The sequence below is a fragment of the Canis aureus genome, chromosome 18 (assembly GCF_053574225.1).
Source record: "Canis aureus isolate CA01 chromosome 18, VMU_Caureus_v.1.0, whole genome shotgun sequence".
Classification (NCBI taxonomy): domain Eukaryota; kingdom Metazoa; phylum Chordata; class Mammalia; order Carnivora; family Canidae; genus Canis; species Canis aureus.
Window position 1 is genome coordinate 27,725,383 of NC_135628.1, and position 19,175 is coordinate 27,744,557.

Below are 19,175 nucleotides of genomic sequence, written 5' to 3' on the forward strand. Positions count from 1 at the left end.
CTAGATTAAAGAAAGATGTTGAAATAGGGGGAAAAAAAGAACTGTTTTGAAACTTGTACTTACTGTACAAACCTAGCCACAATTACCAAATCCATTTAAAATGGTAATTTAATAAAATCATAAAGTTAGCAGAGACTGAGCATATAGCCTATTCTGAAGGTTAGTCATAGTTTTATAGTTAAAAAAAAAATCCCTTTAGTATGCCATGATATGATCTTCGTCTTATCACGGATGCCATTTGGAGAGAGGACAGACTTTAGAGCTAGAAAGACATAGATAAGGATTGAAGCCTAATCTCTTACTATCTGTGACAATGGGTAAGCAAATGAGTTAATCTTTTTATGCTCCATGCCTCATCTGAAAATGGTAGTAATAATATATAATGTAGGGGTTCAAGTGATGAATAGTGTAATTCTGGTACAGTGCTCAGTAAAGTAACAGGCACAAGTTTGGGCTTAACCAGTGTTAGCTATTCGTTATCCTGAGCAGCACATTACATTCAAACAGCAACTCTGTTTTAACCAACTTTTTCGTCTTTTTTAATTCTCACATTGTAAAGGGGATTTTTTAATAAATTTATTTTTTATTGGTGTTCAATTTGCCAACATATAGAATAACACCCAGTGCTCATCCCGTCAAGTGCCCACCTCAGTGCCGTCACCCAGTCACCCCCAACCCCCGCCCACCTCCCCATCCACCACCCCTAGTTCATTTCCCAGAGTTAGGAGTCTCTCGTGTTCTGTCTCCCTTTCTGATATTTCCCACTCATTTTTTCTCCTTTCCCCTTGTAAAGGGGATTTATTTGCCAATAGCCTTTCAGTTTTTGAAAGTGAAACAGTATATGTCACAGTAACTTATAATTAATATTTTATCTATTCAACAAACACTTGCCAAATATCTAGTATTCAGAGTCTAGCAGTGGACACCAAGGAGGTAGACAAATAAGAACACTTTTATTTCAAACAGCTTTTATTCACACTAGGACTAGAGGAAAATCTAATTCAGTAGAAAACACAAGACAAAAGGAAATCTTTCATCCTCTTTGAAGGAAAATCACAACATTAACAACATTGACATTAATTTGGAACACACCATTGAATTATCCATTCAATATTTTCAAATACAAAAAAAGGAATCCTAAAGAAGGTAAACATTCCATGAGCATGTTCAACAATGGTATTGTTATTAGGTATTAATCCTTTATTAGATAATTATTTTTCACATCTGGGAAAACATCACTGGCAGCACAATTTTAAGAAAAGAAGTTTGGCAACAAGTATTTTTCTCAGCAGCTCTGGATGACAGATTTTGGTGAATGCTAGCCAAAAAAATTAAGGGCAAAACCACTGGTGCACAGAGGACAACAAACTGATCTTATTACAGAAACAGATATCAGACCACAATAGAAAAGACATTTTAATTTTACACAAAGCCAGAAACTCCAGATTATTGGCATACACATCAACAAGCCTGGTCTAAAGTTGTTTAATCATGAGAGTAATAAATATTCGTTTCCTGCCTGCCCTGCCCACCTTGTTTAAAAATATCAGGATATTTGCTTTCAAATGACACAAACTGACAAGGTATAATCTACAAAATGGTCATTCACTTGTAACAGAATGCTTCTTATGCCTAGCAACCACTGAAAGGGCAATTTCATATAACCCAGCTATTGTGGAGATAGACACTGACATTGCTTATCCAGAAAAATTTGAGAATCTTAAAATTAGAAAAAGCATATGTAGATTTTTATCTAAAAACATTTTTTTTCATCCCCAGGAAAGTGTGATTCCTCTTTAGATCTCAGAATTCTTAATTCCTAAGTTGTTATATTACTTCACTTCTACTCAAGTTTAAGTTAATAAAAGCAACAGCCTGAAGCTGCTGCAAGATATCAAGTGTCATAAAATGCCAACTCTAAGAAAGGGCACAACCATGAAGCTTAAAGGACATGACGACATTGTCCCACAAAACATTTGACCCTCCTTTATTTTATTTGATGTTGCAACATTTGCCTCTATTGTGCCTAAGGCCCAAACAGAAAAATAAAAGACTCCAATTTTCTTTGAATAGTCTGGAAATAATATCTTATTTCCAAATTATATTGATTTAAAATTACTCCTCTGGCATTTTTTCTTCAGGTTAGAGTTTATGCTTCTGAGTTTACTCAGAAAGGCATCATCCAAACGGCATGGAGAGTATATATAATCTTCTTACTGCTATAACTAGTACAACAGAAGTAGGCAGTACCAAGAATGGTGGGAAACCACATTTGAGACCAAAAGAAAAATTCTGTATTAATAAAACAAAGTGCCAAATCCAAGACTGTAGGCCAAAACACAATAACTGGGTCTATATTTTAAAATAAGAATAGTAAAAAAAAGTCAAGTAGCTCTTGAAAAGGAAGAGATAAAAAGGAAGATAAAGAGAATCTATACTAGAGTTTATGTAAATTGGCATGACTCAAAGTATACCTAGTAGTGTCTCAGAATATAAGTTGCTGAGGTTGTTTCTACTTAGGAAACATAGAGATTTAAGAAATTACTCTGATAGTTTAGATATGGCAGTTTGTTATTGGCAGTTAGACAAGGGAAAGAAGGGTGGAAAGGAAATTGTTGGTTCCTAAGACTGGCCCTGTATGGTAAATTCATCACGTATTTGCTAAAAGTTCCAGTTTGAGAATTAAGATGGTTTGAGAAATTGTTACAATCCTATTACTCTATCATTGAGATCAAGTCCAAAAAGCCCCAGATCAACAGTCTAAGTTTCAATTGTCTGACCCAGCTATTTCCAACATATTATAACTGACTCAGCTGTTGCATAAGCCATTATATAAAACCAGCCATGTATATTATAAAAAACATAGACTGGAGCTGATTTGGAGAAATCAAGTTCTAGAGTCCTATATACCATGTTTATCTAAAAAAATTTATACTCTGGACTATATGACAAGCATGCTGTGTTTCGTGAGGCATTTGATAGAGTAAAATCAAGGAGGCAAGGGCTATGGTTTTCAATGTAAATATGACTGAGAAAAGAAGCCACAGATAGGCACTTATGTATTTTAGTGATGGTACTGATTCAGGTGATATAATACACCTAATACTTCATTCAAAAGGCAGTAAATAGTATATAATACTGCTGGAGACCAAAATATAATTGTGTCCTCTGGGAACACAAGAGATATTCGATGAAGATCATGACCATGTTGATGATCAGTTTTAAAGACAACAATAAAATGCCTCCATTTCTTAGCTTAGATAATCTGGTTTTCATTTCTTTTGGAGGTGAAAATGCCCTCTTTACGGAAGAGTTAAACAGGTGTTTTTCCCTACTTCTTTTCTTTTTCCTATTTTTCAGCAAGTCATTTCATTCCTGAAGCAGGAAGAGAATGTTAAGATAGATACCCCTAGAAATGACAATGTCAAACTCTGACAAAATGATTATTTCCAGCTCAGAATGAATTGCTTTTAAGACAGAAACCTTTGGCTTGTTTTGTGGCTATTAGACATTTAATACTTTCACTGAGACAAGTTGAGTGTAAACTTTCAGAAGATAAATAGTAATAAATATTTAAATAAACCACCCTAAACATAGATGCTGGCATAAAAAATAAGTATAAAAGTCCTGATTGAAGAGAAATTTTCTCCCAGGAGACTTTCCACATGATAATTCTATTTTATTTCCATATGGAATCTGTGAAGAAATCCAGTAAATCCACAAAGCTTTATGAATGACCTTTGGAAATAAAATAGTACTAAGCTGTTAGGAGAGACCAGCTCTACAGTTTCTGAAATTGTGTGAGGAGACATCCTGCTTTCAAATCCACCACGTTTTCTTTTTCTTTTTTTTAAAAGGTTTTATTTCTAAGTAATCTTTACACCCAATGTGGGGTTGAGCTTACAACCCCAAGATCAAGAGTTACATGCTCTACCAACTGAGCCAGCCAGATGCCTCACCTATCCTCAGTGAGAGGTATGTGAAAGTTTGCAAAGGGTTATAGTAAAAACTGAAGGCAAGATTTCAATTCTTGTGATTGGTTATGGAAATGCGATTTGCAACAGTTTTGCACGAGTATCTCCATTTTCTCTAAAAGCAGATTTCTATCTCTGATATTGATGTAAATATGTTAAAAATGTTTTAAAATATTTCACTTGAAAACATTCTTTCCATTTACTAAGCAATAATTATATAGCCTCAATTATCACTTGAAGTCCATTTTACTTATTATCCTAATAAAATTGTCTGTTTTTCAACTTTATATTTAACCCTGGATTATAGTACATAATTGAGAAACTTAATTTTCTTTTTTGTATTTATTATCAAATCTTATTAAAGCCCTGGGATTATTTATTAATTGATTTCTCAAAAGTCATCATTTTTATTCATCATGCATAAGTTATGAGATTGTGAGAAAGCTTATGTATTTAGCCTTCAAAGTATGGATCAGAAAGACATGTTGCTGATAATGTTTAGAGGGGAGTTCTTCTAATAACCTCTTACTATTATGAGCAATAGAAATTAAGTGTGTAAGTGAAGAAAATGATTACCAAGTGAAACCACCCTTTCAAAAAGTGCTGGTCTATTTCAAAAGAAGTGTTGATATTCTCCAAAAGCCTCCATTCCGTCCCTGAAGGCTATCCTATAGCTTGTAATGGTATAATCAAAAAGTACTGGCATTCTGTTCTTAATACTACATTCAGCTGTGATTAATCCTCTCCATAGTTTATCTGCCTCTTGGTATCCTAAAGACCCTAACTGCAACCAATTGGGTACAGTATCACATGGAAGGATGTGTGATTAACTCATTAATGTGTCATGTTTTAAATCTAAATAACCATGGAGATGTCCTAGTGATTTGGCTTTATCAGTTTGATGGCTATGTATAATAAGTATGTGGCAAAATTATTACAGGAAGCTTCAGTAAATTACTATGATTGCACTAATCTGTTTCATTTTCTTATTCAACATCTAAAAAATATCTGGGAGGATGGAAAGTAGTAACAGAGATTTGTTATTATGAAGTTGATTTTTAAAAGTCACAATTACATTTCCAATTAAAATACGATATAACTTTCCTTGTCAAGGTGTGTGTGTGTTTTCTTTGGCTCCACTATTTGGTTTTCTGTAAGTAAATCTCCTCAAGCAATTATGGAAAATAGCAAGAGCTAGCAAACAAGATTGCATGAATTTCTTCGAAAATATTTTTTTTGCAAAAATTCATTACTATTGTGAATCTAGATTGACCTTACTCTTATGCAATAAAACTAATTTTTAACTAATACTGAATTACATTCCATTTAAGATTTCCTATTTCAAAGAGTGTCTCAAATTTCTAAGATGTTAAACCAAGTATTGAGCCATTTTTGTATATGTAATAAAAGTCTTTAAAATTAAAATGGTAATCCTAAAAAAACCAAATGCATGAAAAATATGGTCTGACTGTATAACAAAAGGGAGTTATATAATTCTACTTGAGTGAGATCTTTCATCTTTGATTTACAGGTTAGAGTCCTCTTTAACTAAAACCATATTGTTCTATATCTTTCATATCATGGCCTTCCCTAAAACCTTGTTTTAATTAAGGTTTCTTTCAGATTTCTGAATAAAAGCATGACAATCTTCACTTATGGCTTTAATATATCCTTTGAGTTAGGAAAATATATAAAAGAAACAACTCTTTCAAAAGCATCATCAGATATTAAATACTGTGAGGTATTCTACATCAATATCTTTAGGTGTTTGAGTTATACATTGAAATAAAATTTTGGGAGGTAGGGGCATAACCTACTAATATTTAGTAAATTGCTTTTAATCTCAGAAATAAATGTCCTTTATTTTTAGCCTTTGACATTAAGGCAACATGTGTGAAGGTTAAATTTATGTTTTTGTGTTTGTCTTTTCTCCACAGGAAGGCACAACTTTAAGGTTAACACAATTCAAGGTGACTTCAAATAGGCAATGCCTTCATTAACACATTTTCAAGATCTAGAAAATTCAGTAACATTGCTTCACCTCAATGATGTCACAGCTAAAAGAATACATCAGGCCAAGCAACCGTGTTAACCTGAAAAGTAAAACAAACCAACCAACCAACAAACAAAAAAAACCCAAACACGAAATACTCAAGGCTCCTGAGTAATTGGGGAGATTACGGGTAATCTTTAGCTTTTCTATAGGAAGGAAGGATGAAAGGTAAGAAGAAAGGATGTGATGGAGGAAAGATGAAAAGTGAGAACTAAGTTCTTAATGGATTTGGAAAAAATTAAGACCGTCTTATGTTGAACATATGCTTGAAACTACTATCATCAGAGCAAGGGATGTATGAGGGGGGAGACCTCATCCTCAAATACAATTGTAAATCTCCATGTGTGGGGATGCACAGAGGGATATCAGGGAAATAGGGTTATTTTTCTCAAAAAATGTGACATAAAATATTGCACCATTACATACAGTATGTGAGGTTCCTTTGGCATTTGGACTTTGAGATTTAGCATGGTTTATTCCACTGAAAAAAGCCTCATCCCAGTTTCTCCATCTTGAACTCTTACTAGCAAGAGTTGAATCATGTGTTAAAACAAAGGCCAAAAAACAAACAAAACAAAACAACCCTTGCAATATGTTGGGAACTGCTATCCGTTCATAGCTGAAAGCAAATCCTGTAAACAATTTAAGACTGACAAAAATTACCCAATAAAAAACTGATCAGAATGTCAGGAATGAGTATTTCTTAGGTTTTGCCCAAAATTTCACTGGCTGTCATAGCATCCATAATAATTAACAGTATCTAATGCTGTACTGGATGTTATTAGTTCATACTCTGGGCCTAGGAGTGGGTCACCCAGCATATTAAAAGTATGCTGGAAGCAGTTTCTTCCAATCGTGGTTTACTGTAACTTTAGAATCACAGCAGTTACGTTTAAGGAATCTTTAATGCCCTTTCAAGTCCATCCAAAGAACAAGTGAAGCTGCTGTTCAGAATTTTGTGCCCAGTGTTTATGTTACATCGAATCTGTGCCACCCAGGCAGCAGACAAGACATGTCTGAGGGTGCTGGGTGGGGGGATACACAATGATGTCACACACAGGAAATATGGGGGTGGGGGGCTTGGCACTTCACAAGGCTGGCTCCTCTTCCATAGGCTCACCAGCAGTTCTGTAAAAATAAACAGGCAATCAGAATACGGCATAAGAGTACACAATGACATTGTAGATTTTCATGCATAATCAAAGCTGATTTTTCAGCTCTCTCTGATGTTTATTTGTGTTATTCAGTTATCCATAAATAGAGTTTCTTTCCTAGGAAGTATAAACAAATGTCAAGTGGAAAAACATTTTAGATCCAAGCAATCATTGGAAATGTTCCTGTTTATATTAAAACATGTCAAAATATTTTATAATTCTAGATTCTGAAATGTACATGTTTTGTGTCTAGGATGGTCCAATAATTTATTGAAAAAATTAACTATAATATTTTCTTTTAGGAGCAATTACAATGATTTCCTATGGAACCAGTGTGCTAATGAGAGCAAAGGACCCAGCTTGCTTCTGGAGGAGACTCACCAGGGCTCTAGTTTTTGCTTCTGTTCTTTCATAACTGGATTGGCTGCCTGCCGGAGGCATTTCAAATCAAATTCTGAATTTGATTAGCAAATCGCTGCTACAGAACCAACGTTTTTACAAGAAATGCTCTATGGTAGTGTGTAAATAGCTTTTATTCGACATCATCTGTGGGGTGTTCTGCTCAGGCAAAACCAAAACTAATTGCTTGAAAATTTATACTTGATACTTAAACTTAATTTAGTAACACTCTGAGGGTGTTTTAAGGCAAACTTTTAAAATGATTTTTAATTTAGTCAAAGGGACAGATTGTAGCAGATATCCAAATACATGAAGTAGTTGGATTATTGAGAGAAGAAAACTAGGTTTTGAGAGGACAAGAGAATTGATTTTGAATCTGAGCTCTGTGATTTGCTAATGCTTCAATTTGCTAATGTTCTAACTACACTTCTGTGAAGCTGTGGCTTTAGGTTCAAAAACGTGGGGAAAAAATGTTCTTAGCAGAGTTAATGAAGGTTTAAAAAAAGGAAATAAAATTGGCTTGTAAGTAATAAACACTATGAGACATTACTTATTTAATATTTTGGATTTGTCCCTTTGTCATCTAGCCTATGCATAAAATTGTGTGAATGGCACACAGATACAGAGTCATGCCTGTGCTACCACAGGAAACTAAGGAAACACAATATTTAGATGATGGCTCTCTTTGGGTGGTGGAATAATAGATAGGTGGCTTTCATTTTCTTTTTCATACAGTTTATACTTGCTAGTATTCTATAATGAGTTACTTTCATATTAGAAAAAAATGCCATCTTTAAAACACAGCTGTTTATGAAGACAAATGGACTATTTAGCCATTTTTAATAGATTTATAATAAGAAAAAAGCCAATATTTCTAGGCATCTCTAAGTAGTTTCCATTTAACTTAGTGTTTTTATAATAAATTTAAAATCTTAAAATCAAGTTTTATCAATGATATGGTAATGAAAAAAATTTTAACTCATCCTCTAAAGAGTGAGTAATATCAGCTATTCATTATTTAACATTACCCAAAAGAGGGAGTTCCAAATGAGTCCATGTGGAATACAAAAAAAAAAAAAAATCATTTCTTAGGAAGTTATAGCCTGCCCAAGAGTGTACTGGATAAGGAGACTGTGAGAAAGTGTTTAGATTTGCTATGTAAGATAAAAGCTATTTAAGTGAGTCATACTCAATTTAAATCTTTCCAAACAAAAATGATCTGCATTCTGAGAAGAAAATTCTTAAGGAAAACATTTAAGAGAATAATTTATATGTAAACATGCAAACTTATTTACATCTTAGAATATGTGGATAATACAGGTGTAGAATCCTCAAACTAGGTACCCTAATGGAGACTGAATTTTCCTAATTTTTTCCAGCCTTGAGACCTGACATACAATATTATATAAATTTAAAGTGCAATGTGATGATTTGATAGACATATATATTGCAAAATGTTTACCACAAAAACACATCTTTCACCCCACATAAATACCCTTTTGTTGTTGTTGTTATGGTAAGAATATTCAGGATTTAATCTCACAGCAACTTTCATGCATACAATAGAGTATTGGTAACTCTAGTCACCTTTCCTTACATTAGATCCCTGGAATTTATTCATTTTATAACCAAAAGTTTGTACTTTTTGACCAACACTGCTCCATTTCCCCCAACTTCTAGCCTCTGGTAACTAACGTTCTGTTTTCTGTTTCTATAAGTTTAACATGGACTTTTCCCAGTTTTATTCAGAAATAATTGACATATATCATTGTATAAGTTCAAGATGGTTTGATTTACATATACTGTGAAATGATTATCATAATAGGCTTAGTTAATATCCATCATCTGATACACATACCGAAGTCAAAGTTTTTAGGTTTCACATATAAATAAGATCATACAGATAAATATTTTTCTTACTCTGCCTTATGTCATGTAGCATAATGCCCTCTGGTTCACCCAGGTTGAATCTTCTCTTTTATGGCTGAATAATATTTCATTGTAAGTTGGGGCTTAGTCTGTTCTTTTTCTAGAGGTTCCTTAAGATATAAGGATTGTTGTAGATTATGTATGTATCTATGTATGTACTTAGGTAGGTATTTATTGCTGTAAGTTTGCCTCTTAACGCTGCATTTGCTTTATCCCAGAAGTTTCGTTATATTGTGTTTCCATTTTTGTTTCAATATATTTTTTGGATTTTCTTTTGCTTCTATCCTTGATCCATTAGCTGTTCAAGAGTCTGTTAATTTCCACATTTTTGTGGATTTTCCAGTTTTCCTCTTGTTATTCGTCCTGAATTTCATAGTATTGTGGTCACAAAAGATACTTGGTATTAGTTCAGTCTTTTAAAATTTGTTAAGACTTGTTTCATGACATAACATGTGATTTGTCCTGGAGAATGTTCTGTGTACACTTGAGTAAAATGTGTATTTTCCTGCTGTTGGATGAAATGTTTTGTACATGTCTGTCAGATCCATTTGGTCTAAAGTATAGATCAAGTCTGATGTTTTCTTATTGATTGTCTTGTCTGGAAGATGTATCCATTAGAGAAAGTGGGGGTACTGAAGTTTCCTACTATTATTGTATTGCTGTATATTATGCTTTCCAGGCCTGTTAGTATTTGCTCAATATATTTAAGGGTTATGGTGTTGGCTGCATAAGTATTTACAATTGTTGTATTCCCTTGATGAACTGATCTCTTGTTATTTTTTTCCAAAGTCTATTTTTTCTGATGTAAGTATGCTACTCCTACTATTTTGGTTTCCATTTGCACAGAATATCTTTTTCCATCCTTTCACTTTGAGCCTATGTGTGTCCTTAAAACTGAAGTAGTCTTTTGTAAGCAGTAACCAGTAAGGGTCTCGTTTGTTTGTTTAAATCCATTTAGCCACTCTATGCCTTTTGATTGAAGAATTTAATCCACTTACATTTAAAATAATTGTTTCTCTCTAAGGGCTTACTATTACCATTTTGTTAATTGCTTTCTGGCTGTTTTGTAGTCCCTTTGTTCCTTTCTTTCTCTCTTGATGTCTTCATTTTGAATTGATATTTCTTCAGAACGGTATACTTGATTTCCTTCTCTTTATTTCATGTGTATCTACATAGCTCTTTGTTTTATGGTTAGTCTGAGGCAATCTTGAAACATCTTGTATCTATAAAAATCTATGTAAGCTGATAACAACCTAATTTTGATCACATGCAAAACTGTACCCTTTTACTCTTCCTCCTTACATTTTTTTCATGTTAGAATTTCAGGGATATATCTGTTAGTGAATTACTGTAGCTACAGCTATTTTTAACACTTGTGTCCTTTAGAATTTATGCTAGAGTTAAGTGATTAACACAACATTTCACAGTATTAGGGCATTCTGATTCTGTGTTCTTACATTTACTTGTGTAGAGAATATTTTCATGTTTTGTTTTTATGTTGCTTATTATTATCCTTTCTTTTTCAGCTTATGGAATTCCTTTCAGCATTTCTTGTAAGGCAGGTGTTGTGATGAAGAACTAACTCAGCTTCTGTTTTTTGGGAAAAATTTTATCTCACCTTCATTTCTGAAGGACAACTTTGCTAAGTAAACTAATCTGGTTGGCAGGTTTTTAATTTCAGCATTTTGAAAATATCATCCTACTGTCTCCTGGCTTCCGGGGTTTTTGTTGAGAAATCCACTCAGTCTGATGAAGAGTTCCCCAGTATGAGATATTTTTCTCGATACTTTTACATTTCTGTCTTTAATATAGACAGTTTTATTATTATTATTTTATTAAGATCATTTTGGATTGGAATTTGGGGCTGACCTATTAGCTTCATAAACTTGGATATCTAAATCTTTCCTCAGGTTTGGGAAGTTCAGCCATTATTACTTTATTATTTTTTCTTTTTCTTTTAAGATTGTTTTTATTTATTTATTCATGAGAGACAGAGAGAGAGAGGCAGAGACACAGGCAGAGGGAGAAGCAGGCTTCATGCCGGGAGCCTGATGTGAGACTCGATCCCAGGTCTCCAGGATCAGGCCCTGGGCTGAAGGCAGGCGCTAAACTGTTGAGCCACCCGGGCTGCCCCCCATTATTACTTTAAATAAACTTTCTGTCACTTTCTCCTGAGACTCCAATAATTCATAGATTGTCTTAATGGTTTCCTATGAATCCCTTACACTTTCTTCATTCCTTTTTTTAATTTTTGCTCCTCTGACTGAATAATTTCAAACTATCTGTCTTCAATTTCATTTATTCTTTCTTCTGCTTGGTTCAGTATGATGTTGAGCTCTGTACTGAATTCTTTAATTCAGTTATTGTATTCTTCAGCTCCAAACCTTTTTTGATTATTTTCTGTTTTCTGTCTCTTTGTTGAACTCATTTTGTTCTTTTATTGTTTTCCTGATTTTTATTAAATTGTTTGTATTCTCCTGTAACTTTCTGAGTATCTTTAGAACAATTATTTCTAATTCTTTTTCAGGCAATTCATGTATCTCCATTTCCTTGGGTCAGTTACTAGAAGTTTACTCAGTTCCTTTGGTGGTGTCAGATTTCCCTGATTATTCATGATCCCTGTAGCTCTGTGTCTGGGGCAGGGAGGCATCATATTTAGTTGGCTCAAGTGTCTCAGGTCTGTAACACTGACAGCTGTGTAGTCTTTCATAAGCACTGTGATGGCGGAGGATGGGGAAGTGTTAGAGTGACTGCAAGGGATTTTGGGGTCCTCAGTATCTTCTTCAAGTACAGCAGCTAGGGACCAGGACAGCCACTGTGGTGGCTGGAGCTGGTGGTGTACACACTTGCCTGCAGTAGCCCTGGGTCTTGGCATGTACTCCTGTAGTTGCAAGGCCTTCTCAGAGGCACACAGCAGTGGAAGCCAGTGTTGGGACTTAGGCTGATGGGGTATAAGTACTTAACTGAAGGGGCTAGTTGAGCCAATGATGCAAGCTACTGACAGGAGGAGTCAGGGCTAGATGTGGGCCTTGATTATTTGAGTATGCTTCTGTGGCTGAAGGGTGTCACCATAGGTATGAGCATGGCATTGAGGCTAGTGACATGAGTTGACCAGCTGGAGGGACTAGCTGCATGTGGGCTCAGCAGGTTATGCAGTGACAGAAGATAGGGCTGAAACCTATCCAGCGATCCCAGGTTAAGAAAACTTAGAAAAATGTAAAGCAGAAAGTAAAGAATTTAACCAGAGAAAATATATAGTGTAAAATTAAATTCCTGTATTTTCCTTAAATTCTTGTACATTTCCTTAAATGTATTTCATTTCTTATGATTTTTAAAACAGTATTTTAAAACTTATATTAATAATGCTATTGAATAAGACATATTTTCTCTTGTTCTATTTATTTAATTTAATCTCTTTGTATCTTGCTTTCTCTTCCTCCTCCAAGGCAGGCAATCTAATACTATGTACATTATTTTATTTGTAAGGTGTTCTTCAGAGCTATATATTATTATTTTGTGGGCATATATTTTTATTTTTTGTAAATTTTATTTTTATATACATATATATAATTTCTGTTGCTTAACTTTTTTACTTAGTACTGCATTTATTAAATCTATCCATGCAGTTATGTTTATCTAGTCTGTAGCTGCTAAGAACTACCTGGCATCTCCATGGTATATATCTGCCACATTTTAACTATCCATTCTCTCAATAATGGACCCCAGGTTTGACCCCCTCTGAATAAAGCTGTAGTGAACTTCCTAGTACCTGTACTTTAATGATTCTAGATGAGAAAGTCTTCAGTATACACCACAGGAGCAGGATTACTAGGTCATATGTTTTGTGTATAGTAAATGGTACTAAATTGCTTTCCAGAACAGCTACCATAGTTTACCTTCCCACAGCCTCCAAAGCTCCACATCTCTACTGGTTCTGACATTTCACACTTCATCGAATTTTTCACTGACTCAAATAATAATTACTGAGTGTCTATGATGTACTCTGGCTATGTTCTAGGTACTAGAAGTATAGAGGAGACACAGGAAATATAACAGAGGTATCTGATCTAATTTCAGAATTGATGGTCAGTGAATATTCTCCAAGAAGAGGAAGTGATATTTGATCTGAGATCTAAAGGGTAGTGGAAGAAAATGGAGAGGCCAACATAGGGTCAGTGGGAGGAAAAGTAAGATAAGTTCCAAACAGAGGGAAGGATGTGTGCCAAGAGGCGTGATGTGAACATGAATATAGGTCTGTGGAAAAAATGTAAAAACCACAATAAGATACTCTTACATACCCACTAGGAAGGCTAAAATTTTGAAGACTGATTTTACATAGTGTAGGTGTAGATATGACAGGAGGAGTCAGGGCTAGATGTGGACGTTGATTATTGGAGTATGCCCCTGTGGCTGAAGGGTGTCACCGTAGGTATGACACTTATGGTGGACTAGTCATTCATTGCTGGTGGGAATGAAAGATGGCACAACCATTTTGGAAAGCAGTTTGGAAGTTTCTCACAAAGTAAAACACATGGCTTCCCTATAGCTTGGTGATTCCACTCCTAGGTATATATCAAAGAAAACTGAGTGCTTGTGTTCACAAAATAAAAACTTGTACGAAAATTTCAGAGACTTAGGTTCCTCAGAAAATTAAAAATATAATTACCATATGATCCAGCAATTCCAGTTCTGGGTATATATCCAAAAGAATTGAAAACAGGATCTTGAAGAGATAATTGCACACTCATATTCATTGAAGCATTATTCGCAGTATCCAAGAGGTGGAGGCAACCTAAATGTCCATTAATAGATGAATGATAAAGAAAATGTGGCATATACCTACAATGGAATATTATTCAGCTCTAAAAAGGATGGAATTTTGTCATATACTATAATACGGTTGAACCTTGAGGACATTATGTTAAGTGAGGTAAGCCAGTCACAAAAAGACAGATACTTCATGATTACACTAATATGAGATATCTAAAGGAATAAAATTCTTAGAATAATGGTTGTTGGAAGCTGGAGGAATGGGGAAAAAGGGAAATAGTTATTTAGTAGGCATAGAGCTTTAGTTTTGTGAGATGAAAAAGTTCTAGAGATATGTTGCACAATAACGGGCCATACAGTTAACACTACTGTTTTGTACACTTAAAAATGATTCAGATGGCAAATGTTATGTTATGTGCTTTTTACCACAATAATAAAAATTTTCATAGAAGCTTTTTTCATAATTGCCCTAAATGGCAGAAGATCTTAATATATATATATTAATATATATATTTATATATATATATATTCAGATTTTATTTATTCATGAGAGACACACAGAGAGAGTCAGAGACATGGGCAGAGGGAGAAGCAGGCTCCCTGCGGGGATCCTGATTTGGGACTTGATCCTAGGACCCTGGTATTATACCCTGAGCAGAAGGCAGATGCTCAACCACTGAACCACCTAGGCATCCCTGAATACTTTTCTAAATAAGACATATAGAGGATTGATGGGACATGAAAAGGTATTCAATATTACTAATAATTAGGGAAATGCAAATCAAAACCACAATAAGATATCATCTCATACCTGTCTGAATGGCTATTACCAAAGGACAAGAAATAACAAGCGATGGCAAGGATAAGGAGAAAAGAAAACTCTCGTGCACTGTTGGTGGGATTGTAAATTGATGTAGTCCTTTGAAACACAGTATGGAGTTTTCTCAAAAAATTAGAAACAGAATTGCCATATGATCCAGCAATTCTATTTCTGGGTATTTATCAAAGGAATGACAACACTAACTTAAAAATGTATATGCACCACCATACTCACTGCAGCATGACTTAAAATAGCCAAGGTATAAAAGCAGCCTAAGTGTCTATTAATGGATGAATGGATAAAGAAAATGTGATATAATTGAATGTTATTAAGCCATAAAAAAAGAAAATTGGAGTGCCAGGGTAGCTCAGCTCGTTAAGCAGCTGACTCTTGATTTTAGCTCAAGTCATGATCTTGTGAGTTGTGAGATTGAGCCCCCTACGAGGCTTAGCATGGAGCCTCCTTAAGATTCTCTTTCCCTCTCCTTATGCCCTCCCTCCACTTGCTTATTCTCTCTTTCTCTCTCTCCAAAAAAAATTTTTTTTAATTAAAAAAAATAAAATGTAGTATAAGAAGAAAATCTTGCATTTGTGACAACTTGGATGGACTTTGAGGGCATTACATTAAGTGAAATAAGTCAAATGGAGAAAGACAAATGCTGTGTCATCTCACTTGTTTGTGGAATCTAAAAAAACTCTTGAACTTACAGAGAAAAGATTGGTAGTTGTGAGAGGTGAGAGTAGGGGTAAGAGGGAGGCAAAATGGGTAAAAGAAGTCAAAAGGTACAAATTTCCAGTTACAAAATAAATAAGTCCTGGAGATGTAATATACAGCATAGTGACTATAGATTTTTTGTTCGAAAGTTGTTAAGAGAATACATCTTAAAAGTTTTCATGACAAGAAAAAATTATAACTATGTGTGCTGATAGATGTTAACTAGAGTCATTGGGGTAACTATTTCACAATATATACATATATCAAATCATTATGTTTTACATTTTAGTAATATGTGTTACATATCAATTGTCTCAATAAAAAAAAAAACAGCAAGATAAATTAATAGCCCCAAGTGGTAAACAAGCCAAACATGAATCCACAGGTATATGGATAAACAAATTAGGGTGGTTTATACACGGGGATAATGCACAATAATAAAAAATGAACAAACTGTGATGAGATGGATCTCAAAAACATTATGCTTAGTGGAGTAAAAGAAGACAGATAAAATGCTGAATGAATTACTGATTCCCTTTAAATGAAATTTAAAGTTTGGTAGAACTAATCTACAGTATTAAAACCAAAAAAAAAAAATCTCTGGAAGAAGTAGCATTGACTAAGAGACATGAGAAAATTTTCTGGGTACTGGATGATGTTCATGTAAGTATGGATTAGGTAAAAAATCTTTTGATTTGGGTGTACTATTATATGTAAGGTATACCCCAATTTGAAAAAAGAAAATGAAACTAGTTCATTGTTAGAACACAGATCAGAAAACCAAGAGGAAAGATTTCATATATAAGATACAAAATCAAGGGAAGGGTCTGATCATGGAGCGCTTATGCGTTCCTGTTAACAATGATGATCTTTATGCTAACGGCAATGGAAAGGCATTGAAGGGTTTCAAGCAAAGGCATGACAGGATTTGCCATCCAGTTTTTTGTTTTGTTTTGTTTTGTTTTGTTTTGTTTTGTTTTGTTTTGTTTTGAAGAGCTCCCTGACTGCTGTGTAGAAAATGGATTGGGAAGGAGGCAAAGTGGATATGGGAACTAGAAAGGAAGCTAATGTAAGAGTTTGGATGAGAGATGAAGGTACTTTTAGACTGAGTATTGTCAGTAGAAGTTTAAAAAAACACATGGTTTGCTCAAGCTATTCTTTCTCTCTTAGATACCTTTCTTCTTATTTCCTAGGTAAAATCCTATTTTTCCACCCCGGCTCAGTTGTTCTGCTCTGTGATTTGTTCCACATTTCTAGGCCTGTGTGAGATCTTCTTTTATTTTACAGCTCAATATAGCAAATTACTTGTCACTTATTATAGTTGGTTGCTCATGTCTAATCCTGTGGTAGGAAGAATAATAGCCCCCCAAAATGTCTATGTTCTAATCCCTGGAAGCTGTGAATATGCTAACCTTTCATGGCTAGATGTGATAAAAGTTAAGTACCTTGAGATAAAGAAATTATCCTAAATTATCCTAGTGGAGCTAATCTAATGAGTCTTTAAAAGCAGAGAATAGTTCCCAGCTTGTAAACCAGCCTGTCTAGCTTTCTTCCTTCAGTCAGAAAAAGAACTGATAAGTGAAGAAAGGTCATCAGGATGTAAAGTTGCTGACTTTGAAGATAGAGGAAGGGGGGTCACAAGCCAAGGAATGCAGGCAGCTTCTGGAAGCTGGAAAAGACAAGGATGCAGATTCTCCCCTAGAGCCTCCAAGAAAGGACCCAAGCCCTGACAACCTCTTGATTTTAGCCCAAAGAGACCTGTGCCAGCCTTCTGATCTATCATTTTAAGTCACTAAATTTATTTCTAAAGAAGAATTTAAATACTTTTTTAAAGATAGCAATAGAAAACTACTACATTCCCCAAGTATATGAACCTTTTGTGGACTACGAGGAGTCTTTGTAACTGTGCCCTTCAATACTTTGACACATACAGAATATTCAGAAAGTGTTTAAAGATTGAATGGACTGGATATTCTTCTTCCTCATTTTTCAGGTTGGAGGATAATCCTGTAATCTGTCAGCATCACTACCAAGTTTTTATTCCATCCTAAATATAATTCCTTTCTCCATTCAGATAGACACTTTGCCGCCTCCTCCTTTATTATGTTTATTTAGCCAATCCATCTTTATGATATGAGTTCTATGAATTCTAGTCATCTGGAAATTGATATGGTCAATTAGCACTACAAAAGAAAATAAATATAAAATACACATTTCGAAAACATAAAAATATAAAACCACTGATTCTCTCAGAAAACGGTGAATTAAGGGAGATTAGAATTACTCAGGTATATTTATAAAGTGTTATATTACCATTTTAACAATATTTTACCTTCCATCTTCTGTCTTTAGTGATTGACTGATTCATCCATTCATTCAGTATTTATTACCTATAATATATTAGGCATTCTGAAAATTTTAAGTTAAGTCACGTAATCACAGGTTAATTAACTCAATTTCTTGCTTAGAGATTATTTGTGATTCTCTTGTTTTTAATGACTATACTATTCTTTTAACCTATGAACACTTAGATGCCTTTCCTATTTTACTTATAATTCTATTCAAATAGAATAGAATGTTTTTCCTTATAAAACATTTCTTTAAAGAATTCAGAATGGAGCCCTGAATGTATAAATGAGCACTGGATTGAATCCCTATCATTACTAAGTCAGACTTCATATATGCCCCATGACCACATAGTAGGCACTGAACACAGAGATAAAAAGATAGTCCCAGAGGAGGAGGAAAAAGAAGAAAAGAAGAGACATATTATCCTTCCTTTTATCAGGAGCTTCCAAATCTCAATCCACTTAGCCCACTTTTCAGCTAAGGCTTTTTTGACACTGGATATGTGGTGAATGAAAATTAAGGATAAAATTTATTTTGGAATGTTTGCCTGCTTAGATAAACAAGTACTCAAAATAAAGGTATCATAGAGAAAAATCAGAAACCTGCATAATTTGTACAATATTTAGCTTTTAGAAGCCTTGGGGACACAATCCTAAAGAATGGAAAACAAAGTTGTGTTTCTAGGTATAGTAGACATTAATAATGGTCTATATTTTATATAAATTTTCAGAAACAGAAAAATGAGGTCATTAATGTCCTTGGCACTAGTGATAGGTCATTCAAAGCTAAGGTAAATGATACTTGGGATCTTCCAGCTTATTGCTATACCTCTTTTATATTCATGAATAAGACAGTTTACTCAAAAAAAATAGCTAGACTTGGAATCATATATTTTCTTATGCTTTTGTATTATATAATGATTTGAAGCCATCTCTTCATGAGAAAAATTGCCAAAAGTTGAAGATGAAATGATTAAATAAACAACCAGATTGGATTGTACTAAGAAATCTAAC

The 19,175-nt window shown here is 34.2% G+C and overlaps 1 protein-coding gene across 23 annotated transcripts in view; it reads right to left on the reverse strand.

Moving 5' to 3' along the window:
- Positions 1-934: 934 nt before the first annotated feature.
- The window catches only part of HDAC9 (histone deacetylase 9), a 1,013,161-nt gene continuing 994,920 nt past the window's right edge, over positions 935-19,175 (reverse strand). For all 23 annotated transcript variants that reach the window (XM_077856623.1, XM_077856624.1, XM_077856625.1 and 20 more), the window contains one exon: positions 935-7,155. In XM_077856623.1, coding sequence (XP_077712749.1) covers positions 7,116-7,155 — 40 coding nt within the window. In that variant the 3' untranslated portion in view covers positions 935-7,115. The remainder of the gene's footprint in view (positions 7,156-19,175) is intronic.